At 35.0% G+C, this 16,534-nt stretch overlaps 1 protein-coding gene across 4 annotated transcripts in view; it reads left to right on the top strand.

Moving 5' to 3' along the window:
• Positions 1-16,534, top strand: part of LOC139694958 (sodium/calcium exchanger 1-like) — a 376,741-nt gene that overhangs the window by 357,057 nt on the left and 3,150 nt on the right. For all 4 annotated transcript variants that reach the window (XM_071593494.1, XM_071593492.1, XM_071593493.1 and 1 more), the window contains 8 exons: positions 3,582-3,763; positions 3,859-3,952; positions 4,307-4,475; positions 6,136-6,329; positions 6,946-7,090; positions 8,123-8,301; positions 9,940-10,090; positions 14,015-14,193. In XM_071593494.1, coding sequence (XP_071449595.1) covers positions 3,582-3,763; positions 3,859-3,952; positions 4,307-4,475; positions 6,136-6,329; positions 6,946-7,090; positions 8,123-8,301; positions 9,940-10,090; positions 14,015-14,193 — 1,293 coding nt within the window. The remainder of the gene's footprint in view (positions 1-3,581; positions 3,764-3,858; positions 3,953-4,306; positions 4,476-6,135; positions 6,330-6,945; positions 7,091-8,122; positions 8,302-9,939; positions 10,091-14,014; positions 14,194-16,534) is intronic.

The raw sequence follows: 16,534 nt of genomic DNA, 5'->3' as shown, positions 1-16,534 counted from the left end.
TAGCCAATGATTTTTGTCAGTTATATCCAAATTCCTTAACAGAATATAATGTTGGCCCAGACATCGTGTAAATAATTTTTAGAATATGCAGCATCAATATTAGCTCTATCACTGCATATATACGATAGGTACTTGTGATTTTGATGTGCCAATAGCTTTACTTTCTGAAACAAGCATCCAGTTACATCATATTACAAAAATGCAAGAAGAAAGATGACCATGTAAACACATCAAACATGCATGTTATACTGTTGCCTTTTGATGACTGGCAGTAAATCTACTGTCAGTATTACAATTACCATTCATTCAGGCATTTACTACAACTAGCCCTATTTCGTGAATTTATTGTGGATACAGTGGTCCCAGACAGATTTAAGTCTTGACGTATAAAAGTCCATATGCCCCTACCTAATCAATTAATCAATCAATGGCTTGGTAGTTTCCAAACTTGGATGCAAAAGTATGAATGTGCGTATAAGTCTATATGTGATGAATTTAATGATAGGTCTAAACTTTAAATCAATAGCCACACCATGCAGCCATATGATACTGTCATCATAATGAATGATAAAGATTAGCCATCAAATTAGCTTGAAAAAACTGCACCTTTAAATATGTATTTTGTCTATGGAGTAAATTGATAGAGCATTTTACATTATCCATCAATATTTAGAACTTATTTGATCATAATGTTGTTAGGTTATGTTGCAGTATTACCGATAGCATTATTCATAGAAGTCAGTGGGTCAATAAGGTGTTTATCTTCATTCACTTCCAGTCATAGGATGTGGGCATATTATATGATTTTCTTTCAAAGAGTGTGATTGCCCTGACAAATTTCGTCTGATAATCATCGCAGGGACAGTCATATTGGCACTATTAATTAGTAGTGAGCTATCACTTTAAAGGAAAATATTGGTATGAAGAAATTTTATAAAGACAGAGATATGTCTTATATTCCACCCACAGTGGTCTATAGGATATCGACTCTGAAAAAACAAGGCCACTGTGCAAATATGAATGCTTAACTTGTACCCAAACATTGAAAACATACCACTTAATTGTGGCTTCTTCAATGGTCACTAATGATAAGTGTCACATTGTCTTACTGCCATTGATATTCCAGTGTGGATAAAAGCAAAGGAGTTGTGAACTTGAGATAGGGGCCCTGAAGTGATCGTGCTTATGGTGCCCTATTTAATCCTCTCATTATGAGCTGTAACCACTCATAGAATTTGCTTGCTATATATTATCGCATTCTAACTGAAATACTGAATTTAAGAAATGATATGATAACTGTCCATTGTGTTAGAAATATTAGGCTAACAGTTAGCACACTTTTGTTAAAAGTTATGATTTGTTTTTAATAAGTGATATTTTCTGCAAACTTTCACTGTTTGTTTCCATTAATAAATGAAGGAAATACATACCTGATAAAGTAATATAAACTTTGTGGAGCCATTATCCATCTTTCTATCGTACGATATAATTGAAATAATTTTTCAAACTACACCAATTTCAACTAACACAGTGTGAGTGAAAGAATATAATGTTAGGTCAAAACTCGTATGTAATAGCCACACCATGCAGCATAATGATGCTGAATTATTAATTCATTAATTACTCAACCCATGGTCCTCCTGGATGTATTTTCAGTAATCCATATACAAATATACACCACTGTGTGGCATAATGCCATCATTTTTTGATGACTTAAAGTGGCCTATCCCTAAAGCCAATCAGGCACTTGTAGTTGCATGCTTGTAAGATTGTTGTTATTTATACTTCTTAGTGTGCTTCTCAATCTCACTTGAAGTATTGTATGCTGGCACGTACATATATTCCTTTTGTACTAACCTATTCTAGGGATGCTTTCAGCAAATAACTAATTAACCAGCAAAACAAAGTGAAACACTGATTGATGTTTTGAGTGTGTGCTGTAGTCTGTTGAAAGTATTTTCAAGCCCAGGAGCATAGGTTCATCAATAGCCTTTTGCAATTGTTCCAAGACAGTTAAACAACTTTGCCAATGGCACCTTCTAATTGTTGGGATCCTCTGCTTTTTTGCCCATCATGCATGGGTTCCGCCCTCATTCAGAGCATGAATATGTTGATTTTTATCTCTAATTCATTATGAAATGGCAGCGATAAGTGAGTAGACATTGACTGTTATTTCAAAGAAATAAGGTATTTTAATTTATGCAGGAAATGTGTAATCTTTGGGGACATTTCTGAACCTTCCCAGTACATAAATAAATGGAACTTTTGACAGTTTCATATTCTAATTTTTCACTGTGTAAGTAGGCATGTATTTCACACAGCAGTTTGTAATTTTTTTCACTGTATATAGTTCAATTAATGTGGTGTCTTTGCAATAAATGTGCAAATAGTGAATTCTGGAAAAAAAATCTTTAAGTGTGTACAAATTACGTATTTGCAATGCTTATAAAATAAGTAATTTTGTGAAATATTGTCCACTATTCCACTCTCTTTTGAGTCTCAAAATGCAAAAAATAGTACAGCAAAATAGGCATACCACAGTGAGCATTATTTTCATATTGCCAAAGCTATAGACTGTTGCATTGAATTTTGTCTAAAGTTATTCTAAATTGGGAAAAATGTGTATAATATTGATGTTCCACAAGTACATACTCTATTTCTGTCTTAAAGCTGCTTATGTTAAAATTTTGCACTAATTGGAAAAAACAGGGCCTGCTGAATGTGCTGAATGCTATTTATAAATGTGTGCAAAATATTCGTGGAATGAATCATTGTAAAATACCTTCAATTGATTAAAAAAACTAATGCATCTGTAAAGAAATGGGAGGCTTCCTATCTACACTTGCTTTGGTTATATAGTTGTTCAATGGAGTAGGTAGATAAATGGATATGAGTGTGAACACACAAGAAAACTTAAATCTTTTGATGTCACTAGAAGCTTGTGCATTGTATTTTTATATTAATTTGTTTTCTGGTCATTCAGCGTGATGATGGGTGTTTCTTACACTCTGATTTTACGATTTGAATAAAAAAGTCTTTCGATGTTCCTTAAATAACTTCTTCCAAATGATGCTTAACACTTTCCTAATAATTTTCTTGCAGTTTAATTCAGATGATGCTGGAGTTGCTGTTCAGCTTGTCATTAATAAATTATAATGTAGCATTGTTCACTCTTTTTGGTCTCCTTCATGTTATCAATTGAAGATCTTCAACTTCCATGTTACCTGAATAATTATTCTGTTAGCCCTCATATCCTCTGAAGCAGGATGCTTAAAAATAATTTGTTTGGCTAAGACCGTCGAGTTTAGAGTATGTAACCCAGCAAGGAGGATGGTATTCAAGCAAGAGGATCCTATTTCACTGTCGCAAACTAAAATTCTAGTTTGACAAAAGGAATATATCCGTTACATTTCAAGTGGGATTCTTATACATAGTAGGCTCATTTTCACTAATGCTGCATAGACCCAGACATAATTATTCATATTTATTCTCACTTTTTTCTCTTAAATATTCTCCTTTTGATATATTTTCAAACTGCACAGCACTGCAAATTTATAATGTAGCTTTTGCTTTTCATTTAGGTTTACGACACAATTAATGAACACCCAAACGCGCCAAACATTGGGAAATTGATGGAGCCAGATGAGCTCAGAAAGGCTGTGATTGAGTTTAGGGCAGCAACTGTGGCAGTTCCAGAAAATGTGGGCACATTTGAGGTGACCATCACACGCCGTGGAGATCTTCAGCACAGGGCTAAAGTCAAGTAATTAATTTTTCACCTCATTATTGCATTTTATATGGCACATTAATTCCCTTGTACATATTTTTAAATGTCATTCTATCTGCATCATTTTTCAGGGTGGAAACAATTGATGGAACTGCACAAGAAAATGAAGATTATATTCCCATTAACGAAATCATTATTTTTGAGCCAAATGAGACTGAAAAACAGGCAAGTATACGTGTGTTAATAGAGGTACTTTTAATTTGTCAAATTTATGTTCACTGTATGCTGTATGCATCAATCCTACCAGAGTTAAAGGAATTTTTCATCCTTGTTGATTTTGAGCATAATGCCATTTTTTATTAAAATCATATTCAATTGTTGTATATTTTGTGTAATATTTGAAATATCACAGCATACCTCTGGAATACTTCATATATTTCTGTCACTAGTATCAAGTAGTCTTCGTCAAACTGGAAAATATAGGGCTTTGATGGAGTGAACATCAAATTCAAAGAGCGAATTGAAAACTTTGGTTATACACACTGTAAATGCAAGTTTATTTTTCTCCCTAATGAATAGGTCAAGGTAGAAATAGTAAATGATAATCAGTGGGAGCCTGATGAGGAGTTTTTCCTTAAACTTGGCATAGTCGATGACGACATTTCGGTCGCAGATGGAGAAGAGAAGGAAGAAAAAGTTCAACTTGGACGGATATCTATTATGGAAATAACAATTCTCAATGACGATGGTAAGTTTGAATATTTTATACATTAATATTAAATGATTTTTTTGTAAGCTCTTAAAGTGTTGATGCTTCTGGTTCATTGTCCATCTCTACTCTTTATTGTTCCTTATTTCCTATTCTGTCCCACTATTGTCATATTGTGCGGTTCCACTCAAGTTATATTTCCTTTATTGCTTTAATTGATCATTTTCATTAATAAAACTGTAAATATAATTGTTTATCGGTGTAAATAATCTTGAAGTGTATACTTGAGGGTTGAATTGGTTATAAAAAACCTCATAGGGGATATTTTCAGAATTGATCAAAAATAATTTCAGCATTTCTTCTACTAAGAAAGCTGAAAATTAAGTAAAATTTTTAACTTTTCTCTCTAATTTTTCGATCAAAATGCACTTTGCAGTAGATAATTTTATGCTATGGAGACAAAGAACATTAAAAAGTAGTGTTAGACATTTAAGTAATATTAATTTTTAATTTTATTCAAGCTAAATATATTATGCAAGTGGGGCTATGCCACCCTCCCATTGGACCTGCCGCTGCTGGAGGGCACTGCAGTAACTCATAGGTTATAACGGTTCTGGCAATGGACTGTCAGGTCCAAGGCTTGAATGTTTGTTTGCTTGTTTGGCTTTAGTCTATGGGAAAACCACAAAAAGGCTGCCACCTATTTGGAAAATGTGGGAAAGTAGGGAATTTTTATCATTGTATGGAATATAGAGAAATGTCAGGGAGTTAAAGAAAATAATTACCAGAAAATATGGTTCCAGGTTTGTCTTAAACAGGATGTTCTTCAGAATTTGTCCTTGGGTTTATTAATGAAGGCAAAGGTAGTATTTTTTCAGGAGGTTAGAAAGAAACTTTATCACATCTCTCCTAATATTTGTTACCAAAATTACTTGAACAAATTTAGGTGGTCCAACCTTTTGATTTTTATACAGTGAGCTGGAAAAGTGTATGGTATATACATTTGGATTATTTATGATGACACTACTTGTTTTATGTCCAGAAAATCTTAAACAAATAAGGTAATACTGCTTTGAGAAAGAAATGGAAACTCTACACAGGTAGAAATTAGAAAGTTATTTCCCTTCATTAAATTATAAGTAAATTTTGCATGTATAGGGCTTAGGGACAAGAGAACTCTTATTCCTACCCACCAAACTAATGTTTGGCTTGATTACAGTAGTAGTTTTTATGGAGGCGACCAACAGCCGCGGTCATTTGCGCCATTAGGGATGGATCGGAAAGGAGGAAGGGTAGAGAGAAAGCCGACATCGGCTTTAGCCTGCTCCTAACAAAAGGTGCCAAGGGGGCCACAGTTTAATGTCCTATCCAATGGATGGGGTACTGACTCAAAGTGCTCTCCACAAAGTATCTAAAGTAGGGATCGTGATGCCACTGAAAAATATCTGCCATCTCCAGGATTCGAACCAGGGCCCTCTCAGTGGGAAGTCAGTACATTAGCCACTGCACCATATCGATCCCCGCTTGATTGCGTGTTGAGTTTTACGGCCTTGGTCCAAGTTTTTTTTAACTCTTTGTGCACTTTTCTTGACAGATAATTTTATTTTTTACCAAACATCAGTTGCCATTGAAATCCTTGAACCCTGATAATACTCTTCTAAACGCTCTTTAACATATCACCATTCTGTAACCCTTTTAGAGCCTGGAGTAATATCTTTTCCAAAACGGGGCCTCCTCGTGAAAGAGACAGTTGGAACAGCCCAAATTACTGTGCTCAGGAAAGATGGTGCTGATGGTGAAGTGTCTGTGAGTTGGCGAACGCTTGATAAGTCTGCTGTAAGCGGCAAGGATTATAAGGGTGGCTCTGGAGTTCTGGTTTTTAAACATACTGAGGTGAGAGAAAAAAGTTGAAGTGACCTTTTTATATTTATTTACTTGGAACCTTTTCAATATAATAATTAAAATCCAATTTCCTCATGCTAGAGGCCCTCTATAGCAGGAGACTGCAAGATGATAATCATAAAAAAATAAATCATTCGATACATATTATGGAAAATTTCCCCTTGTTTATACTTTGACTTATTTTTTATTGTATTGATTTGATGTATTATACTTGGATTTTTGGTGAAAGTGCAAACATATTACAGAGTTTTACACTTTTCTTGCAATGGTGCATGCATGTTTTCAAAATTTCACGAATAAATCTTTTTTTATACTGTAAATTCATTGTTAGCATACTGTAATCAATTGCAGAAGCACAGAGTTCATGGTTATCGAAGGACTCTAATCAGTAAGATATTACATATTTGCATTTCCATAAGTACAAATTCAAGATCCTAGTTTTTTATATTGTTTTTACCTTAACAGTTGATTTTACCAGTAAGCAATAAATTGATATCGCATATATGGTTCTAAGTTAATGCAAATCTTTTTATCTGGGTAATATTTAATCTTTTGTCTGTTGTGATAAATAAAAGAGCATGCATTTTCCCTTTTCATTGTGCATTAGGTTTCCCGTATCATAGAAATACCCATAATTAATGACATGGAGCCTGAAAAGGATGAGTGCTTTGAAATAGAATTATTTAACCCAACGGGAGGTGCAACACTTGGGGCCATAAACCGCATGGCTATCACCATTACAAATGATGAGGGTGAGTTAGTATAAATTTTTTCCTGCTCACTGCTGTGCAATAATTTAATGAGCCTTTTATCTTATTCATATATGTAATGCTGTCACATATGTTTGATATTATTTTTTATTAATGAAAGCTCCTAGTTCCAAGTCCCTAGCATCTGCATATGACATTTATTGTTAGACTGTTATGAAAATTATCAGTTGTGGTATACACTGGAGCAATTTAATATAATGTTTTCTGTGAATACCTGATCCTTGACACTAGGCATCCCATAACTTGAAAGTCTGAAATTCATCTGACACTTTCTAACATTAAAATTTCACTGGCAAAAAAGAACTTTTCATATCATTAAAATGGAGATGTCTAGATTTGAGTGCCTCAATATAATATTGTGCGCTGGGTGAATCGTGGACTTTACATCTTGAGTATGTAAAAAAGCTTAATGAGTGAATGACAAGGTAAATGAAAATTAATGTGAAATTATTGAAGTGCTCAAATACTGTGACACTCTTTCCCAAACTTGATGGATCTCTGAACTAATTTCTTTTTTTAATTGTAATTTGGTACAATGAGGCTACTACAGTAAACCTAATTTGTTTGGACACAAGATATTTGAAAGAGATTACCAATAGACTTACTGAGGATCATTATTTTGTTGTGTGTCCAGATCACACAAAATGTGTATTATAAGAATACTTGCAGTACAGCTTCCGGTATTCAAAAGGATATGCAGTCATTTTTCTCATTCATTGTTGCAAAAGTGACTCGAAATGTTTGCATATTTTTATTATTCAAAATTACCTTCTTACTTAGGCCTAGGATTCAAGTAATTCTGGCTATCTTACAAAATAATGTAAAAGAGAAAAAATTATTAAGTCCTGGCCTGATTTATCCTTTGCAAAAGTTTGAGATTAAATTTTTTAGTTCCTTCAGTGCTGAAAGTGGAAAGTGTTGAACACATCAGGCAAAATTAGAAAAAAATAATGTCATCATATATCTCCCATGACGTTTCAAACACTTAGTGATATGAAACCAATTCTCTTTCAGATTTCAACAATGTAATGGGACACCTTATGTCTCTGACAAATGCAAACATGGAAGCCATTCGTGTTCACAGGGATACGTGGGCCAGCCAAATCAAGGATTCCATGAATGTGAATGGTGGTGATTTGGAAAATGCTACATGGGGAGATTATCTTATGCATTTCCTCACTTTTGGATGGAAGGTAATGCCCAAGGATTGAGTTCTAAATGTTCAAAAAGTACATTTTGGTTGGTTATTGTCTCAGGCATAACTTTATGGAATTTGTATAACATGTTGAAATGAAATGAAATAATTTACTTTGCAATTCCATACACTTTATTTAAAAAAAACACGACCCAGGTTTTGACGTTGAACGTCATCATCAGGTGGTCCTCATTGAAGCAAACTTGGTATATATACCTTCTGATCAAGGGAGGGGGAGTTGGTCAGAGAGGGAGGGTGGAGGGGTAAAAAGGTTACATTGTAGCTGGGTAGAAAAGAGAATTACATCTTTCAGTGTTGATCGTTGACTTGGAAGAGTGGTCGGTCTAGGAGTGGGGAGTGGGAGGAATACAAAATTTCATCAGCAAGGTCATCTTTGCAACTGATGCATTTCAAAATTTCCGACTGCTCCAAAGCATCGAGCCTTGTCGCCATTTGGCAGTGGGATCTTTAAAATGTTCAAGGTTCTAAATGTGGCTTGAGGCTATTTTTGTAAGTTTCTTCCGCTAAAGTTTATTAATTAGATCTCCTGAATAGCCATTGTTTACTGCTAACGTTTTAATTACATTATTCCTTAGTTACATTGAGTTTTGACATTGGGACAGCGGTTAAATGGTGGACCATTGCATGAAATCCCAAAAGCTTTTGGGCAAAGCAATGCCTTGAAGAGGAATTAATTAATTGGTCCGTGTACATTTCCTTCCAAAAAATGGGCCGTGTTTTTTTTAAATAAAGTGTGTGGAATTACAAAGTCAATTATTTCATTTCATTTCAATATGTTCAAAGTAAATGTCATATCATCAGTCTCAGTCATTGAAAACTTTTAAACCTCTTAATGTTTGCTTTGGCTGCTCCATTTTGGCTAACTGAATCAATTGTAAAAATGTTAGTTTATTAATGAGCTCTGAAATGTTATAAGCTCATATTGTGGCATTTATAATGGTGCATATTATTAAAACAAAACATATTGCACAAGTATGTGTAAAAACTCCACAATTCCATTCAATTGAGGCCACTTACGCATCTTACTTTTGTTGGAAGTGATAAATGATCTGGGACGAAGGGAAAGAAATACTATTTTGACATAAGTAATTACTGCTGACTGCATTTATGAATGCAGTTCACATTAATCCTGTAATTCTTCCAATGATTAATGCAATATCTTTGTTGATGTACTAAGTGAATGACAACCATAGTACTATCTAACATTATAATCTCACCTATTTTTTTCTCATCCAGGTCACCTGAAGCCCAATTTCATTAGCATTTAAGTCAGAAAATAAAAATCACTATGGGTACACTTTTATACCCATGCTAGATTGATTGTTTTATGCCGTATTATCATCGTAAACAACAAGGGATAATCTTTTACTACTATGTTTCTATGGTACACTTCATTGGTTACACTTAGTCAATGAGTTGAAGTGACTATTAGTGTAAAGGTGTGTAGATTATGCCATATGTACTAAACTCTAATGGATGATGGAAGAAAAAGAATTTGGTTGTACTTGTACTATGCTTGAAGGTACTCAAACAATAAGTTTGTCCTCTTAGTCAAAAATTTAGTCCAAGCTGATAAATGCAAAATGTGATTCGGTATTAATTATTTTCTTTGTAGGTATTATTTTCACTAGTTCCTCCACCAGGCCTCCTGGGAGGATGGCCTTGTTTCGTTGTTTCATTGGCTATGATTGGTCTCATCACTGCCTTTGTTGGGGATCTTGCCGCTATATTTGGCTGCATTGTTCATCTCCACGACAGTATAACAGGTAAATAATTAATTAATACAGTGCCACCTTAAATCTCTGTGCTAAGCTATGGATAATGTGAAGTTATTGAACATACATATGCTGTTATTAAAAAAACTGAACATACTAATGCACATGGTGCAAGAGTTGAAATATTTTACCTTTATAGAAAAGTCAGTGTCACACACCAATTTTGCGTCGAAACCCCAATTTTCTCATTGACCCAATCAGCTGTGTGTTGTGCTCGGCAGTGAGAGAGGCAAGGCAGTCGTCATCTCACGAAAACTTTGCAAAGCAAAACCGACAGCAGTAGGACAGAAGATGCAGAAGAAGAAGATCAAATTAGTTTGAATAGGAACTTGGAATGTTAGGACAAAGTTGAGCACAGGAAAATTAGAGAATATTAAGCTAGAGATGGAAAGAAGAAATATAGATATTTTAGTTCTATGCGAGGTGAGATGGATGGATAGCAGGGATTACTGTAGTGATTGTTATAGAGTAATATGCAGCCCAGAGGACAAGAACCAACAAGGGGTTGCCATGATATTAATAAAGAGGTCGGAGGAAGCAAAGTCAACATAGAGCAAGCAACAGATAGAATATTATTGGTAGAGATAAAATCAATCATAAGGAGGAAGAGGTCAATAGGAAATACAATCAGTTAGAGGGCATAATTGCCTGTGTTCCTGCAGGAAAACATTTGATAGTGATGGGGGATTGGAATGCGATGATGGGTAAAGGAAAAGATGGTAATGAGGTGGGGGACTACCATTTAGGTACGAGGAATGACCGCGGGGAGAAAGCAATTGGGTTCTGCTGGGGACAGGGGTTAGTTATCACCAACAGGGTTTAGACACCGCAAAAGACATATGTGTACATGGAAAATTCCAGGTGACTCAGAAAGGTATCAGTTAGATTATATTATGGTTAGGTGCTGATTCAGGAACAGTGCGGTCAATTCGCACAGATTCTCAGGAGCGGATGTGGACTCTAGAATATAGAAATGGAATATACGAGGGTCATCCGGAAAGTAGTACCCGTTCGTGCCGCATGAAGTGCTGACGACGCGAGTAGCCGCTGGACGAGGTCAGATAGCTTCAGTGGCTTGTCTGCCTTCTCTGAGCCAAGTTGCGTGACGCTAGCATTGCCTGTGTTGTTTCTGTGATTGTTTACAATGTTTAAAAAAATTGAGAACGCCGCCAGTTGTGAAGTGAGGGCAGTGATTAAATTCCTCAATGCAAGAAACGTTCGCCCATGTGATATTCATCGCCAATTAAAGGAGGTGTATGGAGACAATGTAATGGACGAGTCGTCTGTTCGGCGGTGGTGTCGCAACTTCAACATGGGGAGGGGGAACACACACGACGATGAGCGTTCGGGGAGACCGTCTGTCATTACAGACCAACTGGTGAGCTCAGTTGACGAATTCGTGAGGAACGATCGGCGCGTCACAATTGATGACATCTGTGAGCATTTTCCCAATGTTTCTCGAACAATTGTTCATGAAATTGTTAAACACCATCTGCATTATGCAAAAATTTGTGCAAGATGGGTCCCTCGCGTATCTCAATGAGCTGGCGGCGAAGGACTATGCAGCAGGAATACAGAAACTTGTCACACGTTATGACAAATGCCTTAATTTGCTTGGAGATTATGTTGAGAAGTAGTTTAAAGTATCCTCTTTCAAATAAAATTTTTTATGTTTGTTAATATTTACTTTTGTCTTTTTATTTCACGAACGGGTACTACTTTCCGGATGACCCTCGTACAAGCATTACATTGATTGACAACGAAGGAGTATCAGCCAGCTGTAGAGAGAATCATGGATGACAGTAAAGAGCTGAGTACTATGGGAGAAAAATGAGAATGTATCAAGAAAGGGATATTAAAAGCCAAAAAAGAAACCATGGATCACCGATGAGATGATTACAAAGATAGATGAGAGAAGTAAATGGAAGAATGTAAACACAGAGTTTGGGAAAAGGAAGTACAAAGAGTTAAATAATAAATTGAGGCCGGCAACAAATAAAGCAAAAGAAGCATGGTAAAAGATGCACTGCAAGGTTATGGAGAGTTTGCAGAGGGAGAAATTGGTGCGCTATACAGCAAGGTTAAATCACTATCAGGAAGTAAGAAGGGAAGATGTGTGCTAACAATTAGAGATAAGTTGGGTAGGATAATAGTTGACACAGAAAAGATTCAAGAGAGATGGAAGGAATATATAGAAGAACTATATGGTAAAGAACTTAGGCTAGCAAGGTTAGACATAAAAAAAGAACATGACATAGAGGAACATAGCTTAGGTCCTGGCATACTCGACAATGAGATGACAAGGGCATTAAGGGAGATGAAATCAAATAAAGCCATAAGGGTAGACAACATTCCTGGGGAACTACGAAAAGGTTTAGGAAAATGTGGAAAGAAGAGTCTATATGAACTGGTTGGTATTATTTGTGAGAGAGGAAAACTACTGGAAGACTATGTGAGATCAGTGTTAATTCCTTTTCTGAAAAAGGCTAAGGCTACATCATGTGAGGACTACAGAACAATAAGTTTGATTTCCCATGCAGCTAAAATGGTTCTCAGGATCATCAAAAAAAGGATAGAGAGCAAGGCAAATCATTACTTTGGGGATGATCAGTTTGGGTTAAGGAAGGGGAGAGGCACGCGCAATGACATTGCAGTAATGAGATCACTAATCGAGAGGAATATAGAATAAAATCAGGATGTATTTGCCTGTTTTCAAAAGGCGTTTGATAGAGTGATTTGGGAAAAACTAATGAGTATATTGCAGAAAATAGGAATAGATTGGAGGGACAGGAGGTTAATCCGCAACCTGTACATGTCTCAGACTGCTCAGGTGTGAATGGGGCACGGAGGGTCCGGATAAGCAGTGTTAGGAAGAGGTGTAAGGCAGGGTTGCCCATTTTCACCGGTGCTGTTCAACGTATATGTGGAGGAAATGATTAAAGAGGCATGTGAAGAACTAAAGGTAGAAATGAAAGTGGGTGGGGAATTCATAAAATCAGTTAGGTTTGCTGATGACCAAGCTCTAATTTGTCAGTCAGCCAAGGGGTTGCAAGTATTGCTGAGTGAATTAAAAATTCAGTACAATAGCTATGGGATGAGAATCAATATTAATAAAACAAAGGTTATGCGATTTTTCAGGAAGAAATAGGCGAAGCTAAACATAGAAATAGGAGGGCAAAAACTAGAGCAGGTAGAACAGTTTACGTATCTAAGAAATGTTTAGGACCAACACCGTCAAAGCAGTAGGGACGTAAGGAGAAGAATTGCGCTAGGAAAAGAGGCATTCACAAGGAGGAGGGAGTTGATGACAGGGACATTGAGTAAGGATGTTAAGAAAATACTTATTAAAACTTTGATATGGAGTGTAGTTATGTACGGTGCGGAAACGTGGTCAATGAAGCAGGATGATTGGAGGCTTTTGAAATGTGGGTTTGGAGAGGGATGGAGAAGGTGAAGTGGATGGAAAAGAAAACAAATGAGGAGGTGCTGGGTATGGTGGGGGAGTAGAGAGAATTGCTGAAACCATAAGGAGACAGAAAAAATGGATGAAGGGCGTATTGATCGGTAGTGGAATGTTGAAGAGTGTGATAGAGGGGAAAATGTTAGGCAAACGAGGAAAGGGCAGGAACAGTATATGATATTGGACGGGATGAAGGGAGGAAGAAAGTACACAGAGATGAAGAGGGACTTGATGTAGAGTAGGTTGCTGGATTGTGTTTTTTTAGGAGTCACAAAATATTTATTTGATGGTTGTGTCCATCCAAAACGTACCTTAACCGGTAGATTACTTAATAATATTGGGACAATAGTAATGATGCCGTTTTTTTGCCACTAGAGAGTAAATTTTAAATCCTTAAATTTTTAAAATATATAAATATTCAGTCATGTCAGTAATTTTTCTGATTTTTATTTCAGCTATCACCCTAGTTGCAATGGGGACATCATTGCCAGATACTTTTGCAAGTAAGTGTGCTGCAATGCAAGAGAAGCATGCTGATAATGCTATTGGAAATATTACTGGTAGCAATTCTGTAAACGTCTTCCTTGGCTTGGGATTGCCGTGGCTCATGGCTGCAATTTATCATTATTCAAAGGTAAATTTTTTTTTATTCTGTTATTTTTGCAATTATATGGAATTAATGGTGAATTAACAGCAAGTGAAAATTATTGCTCAAATTATGAACACATTGATACATGTGTAATTGGCTATAAGAGAGTAACTACTAATACAAATGATTTCTTAAAAAATCTTGATATTTCCTGAAACGTTTTAAAAACATAAATTAAATATTTTCTTGAAGAATAAAACATTTCTTAAAAATGTATTGATATAATACTTCAGAAAAATATCATGACTGTTGTTGTGAGGTGGGCAACACATTGGAAATACTGATTACATATTTTAAAATGTGATTTTTGTAATGATATTCAATGAGACATTACAATAACTCAATTACATCCCCCTATCTCTCTCTTGAGATAAACATCAATTTGGTACTGCTTAAGTCAAAGCATCATGTGATTCAAAGGAAATAGCAGTTTTTGACCAAAATAATAATTCTTAACTTATCCTTTTAGTATAAATAAATCAAACATCTGTCTTATGATGAAATGCAAAGCCTTAATCTCATACTGTGATTTACAAACATTTATTTTGGCATATTTTTCCAAGAAATATCATCATTAAGAAGCATTAAAAATACAGTTATCAACCCATAGATTAGTTTGATAGGTGAGGTAAGAGTTCACCCAAAACTAAGCCTGACGGAATGCGAAATGCACACATTAGGGTAGGGGGACCAGTTACATTCCATGTTATTAAGAATTTAACATGGCAATGCCGTAATATAAGTTATAAAGGCATTTGTGTTTGCTATCAATTTCTCACAAAAGAAAGCTATTTTTTTTCATTAAAATTTGGTCATAACTAAACATTTTTAATTTTATTGCTAGTTATGTATAATTTACAATTGTAGTATAATCTTCATCATATATGATGCACAAAGAATTAAGACAATCAATGCAACATACAATTACAGACAGTCTTTATCATATAACATAGTGATATGATGTTCATAATATACGAAAGTGGTATAAATTAAAATTTATAAATGGAATACTTTCTCTGGTCCTGCTAAGTCCGTCAGTTCTAGCTTGACAGCAGGCGCCACACGAACAAAAATGATAGCTAGTGTTGCAATTATAAAGCTACATATATTTTCCAGTCACATTTTGTTCCAAGCCCTAAATCCATTCTGTATAATAGCCAGTCTTTTATTCTCCCTTTCACAGCATTTACTGACAGTAATATTCTTAAATCTTTAGGTATTTCATTAAAAATTAGAGGTACAGTAACCTATAATTTTCTTCTACCTTGATTTGTATGAAATTTTTCTACAGGCAGAATACCTAATTTTTGAAAGAAATTTCTTCTATCTGGAATATTTGTATTTTTTTGATCTAGCCTCAAACATTTTCTCTAGGATGTTTTTATTTTTTGTATATTAATTTTGGTAGAGCCAGTGGATACCCAGACAGCTATGCCATATCTTAAAATATTCTCAACCAGGGCAAAATACACTATTTTGATGACATTCAAACTTACAAAACTAGTACTGGACGAAAGATGCAATTTAATTTTTAATTTATTTTTAAAATATATTCACTAAAGTTAATATTTTGATCAATGATTACTCTCAAGTAATTATATTTATTTTCTTGTTCCGGCATGGGGCAATTACAGTAATTGGTGGGGTAATGTAGGCAGTAATGTAAATGAATCTGTAATTGAATATCTATGATGTTAGAGTTTTTGTGTTTCACAAACATGACTTCTAATTTTTTCTCATTGATAACAAGATTATTATCATGTACCCTTTTACTGATGTTATTTAAGTCTAGTTTCATAGTATGAATAGCTGCTTTTAGTTCCCTATGCTTTGATATGAGTACTACATCATCAGCATACAATATCAACTTGTAGAAATTACAGCACTTGAATGTCGTTTATATATTTCATGAATAGTAAGGGGCCAAAAGAAAAGATCCTTCTGGCACAACTCATTCTATGTCATGATCTTCACTACATACATTATTTATTTTAGGGACTTACTTTCTATCTTTGAAATAATTAGAAAACAAAAGGTGGCTGGGTCTAGGACCATATAATGTTTTGAACAATATAATGTGATCTACTGTGTCAAAAGTTTTTATATGATCTATAAATGTTATTACCTTGTTAAGCATTCTATCCATTTCATCTCTGATACTGTTCACAGCTAGTTCAATGGCTTGTGTGGCTCCTTTATTTCTTTGGAAACCAAGTTGATATGTTAATATTACTCATATTTCATTCTTATCCAGGAAATTCAATAAGGTCATACAAATAATTCAGGTCTGCCATAAACCTTTCCATGATTTTTGAAATGGCAGGTA

Source organism: Hetaerina americana, unplaced genomic scaffold (assembly GCF_022747635.1).
Source record: "Hetaerina americana unplaced genomic scaffold, ioHetAmer1.1.p SCAF_6, whole genome shotgun sequence".
Taxonomy (NCBI): domain Eukaryota; kingdom Metazoa; phylum Arthropoda; class Insecta; order Odonata; family Calopterygidae; genus Hetaerina; species Hetaerina americana.
Note: the sequence above shows the minus strand (reverse complement) of the source record. Positions and strands in the feature narration are given on the sequence as shown.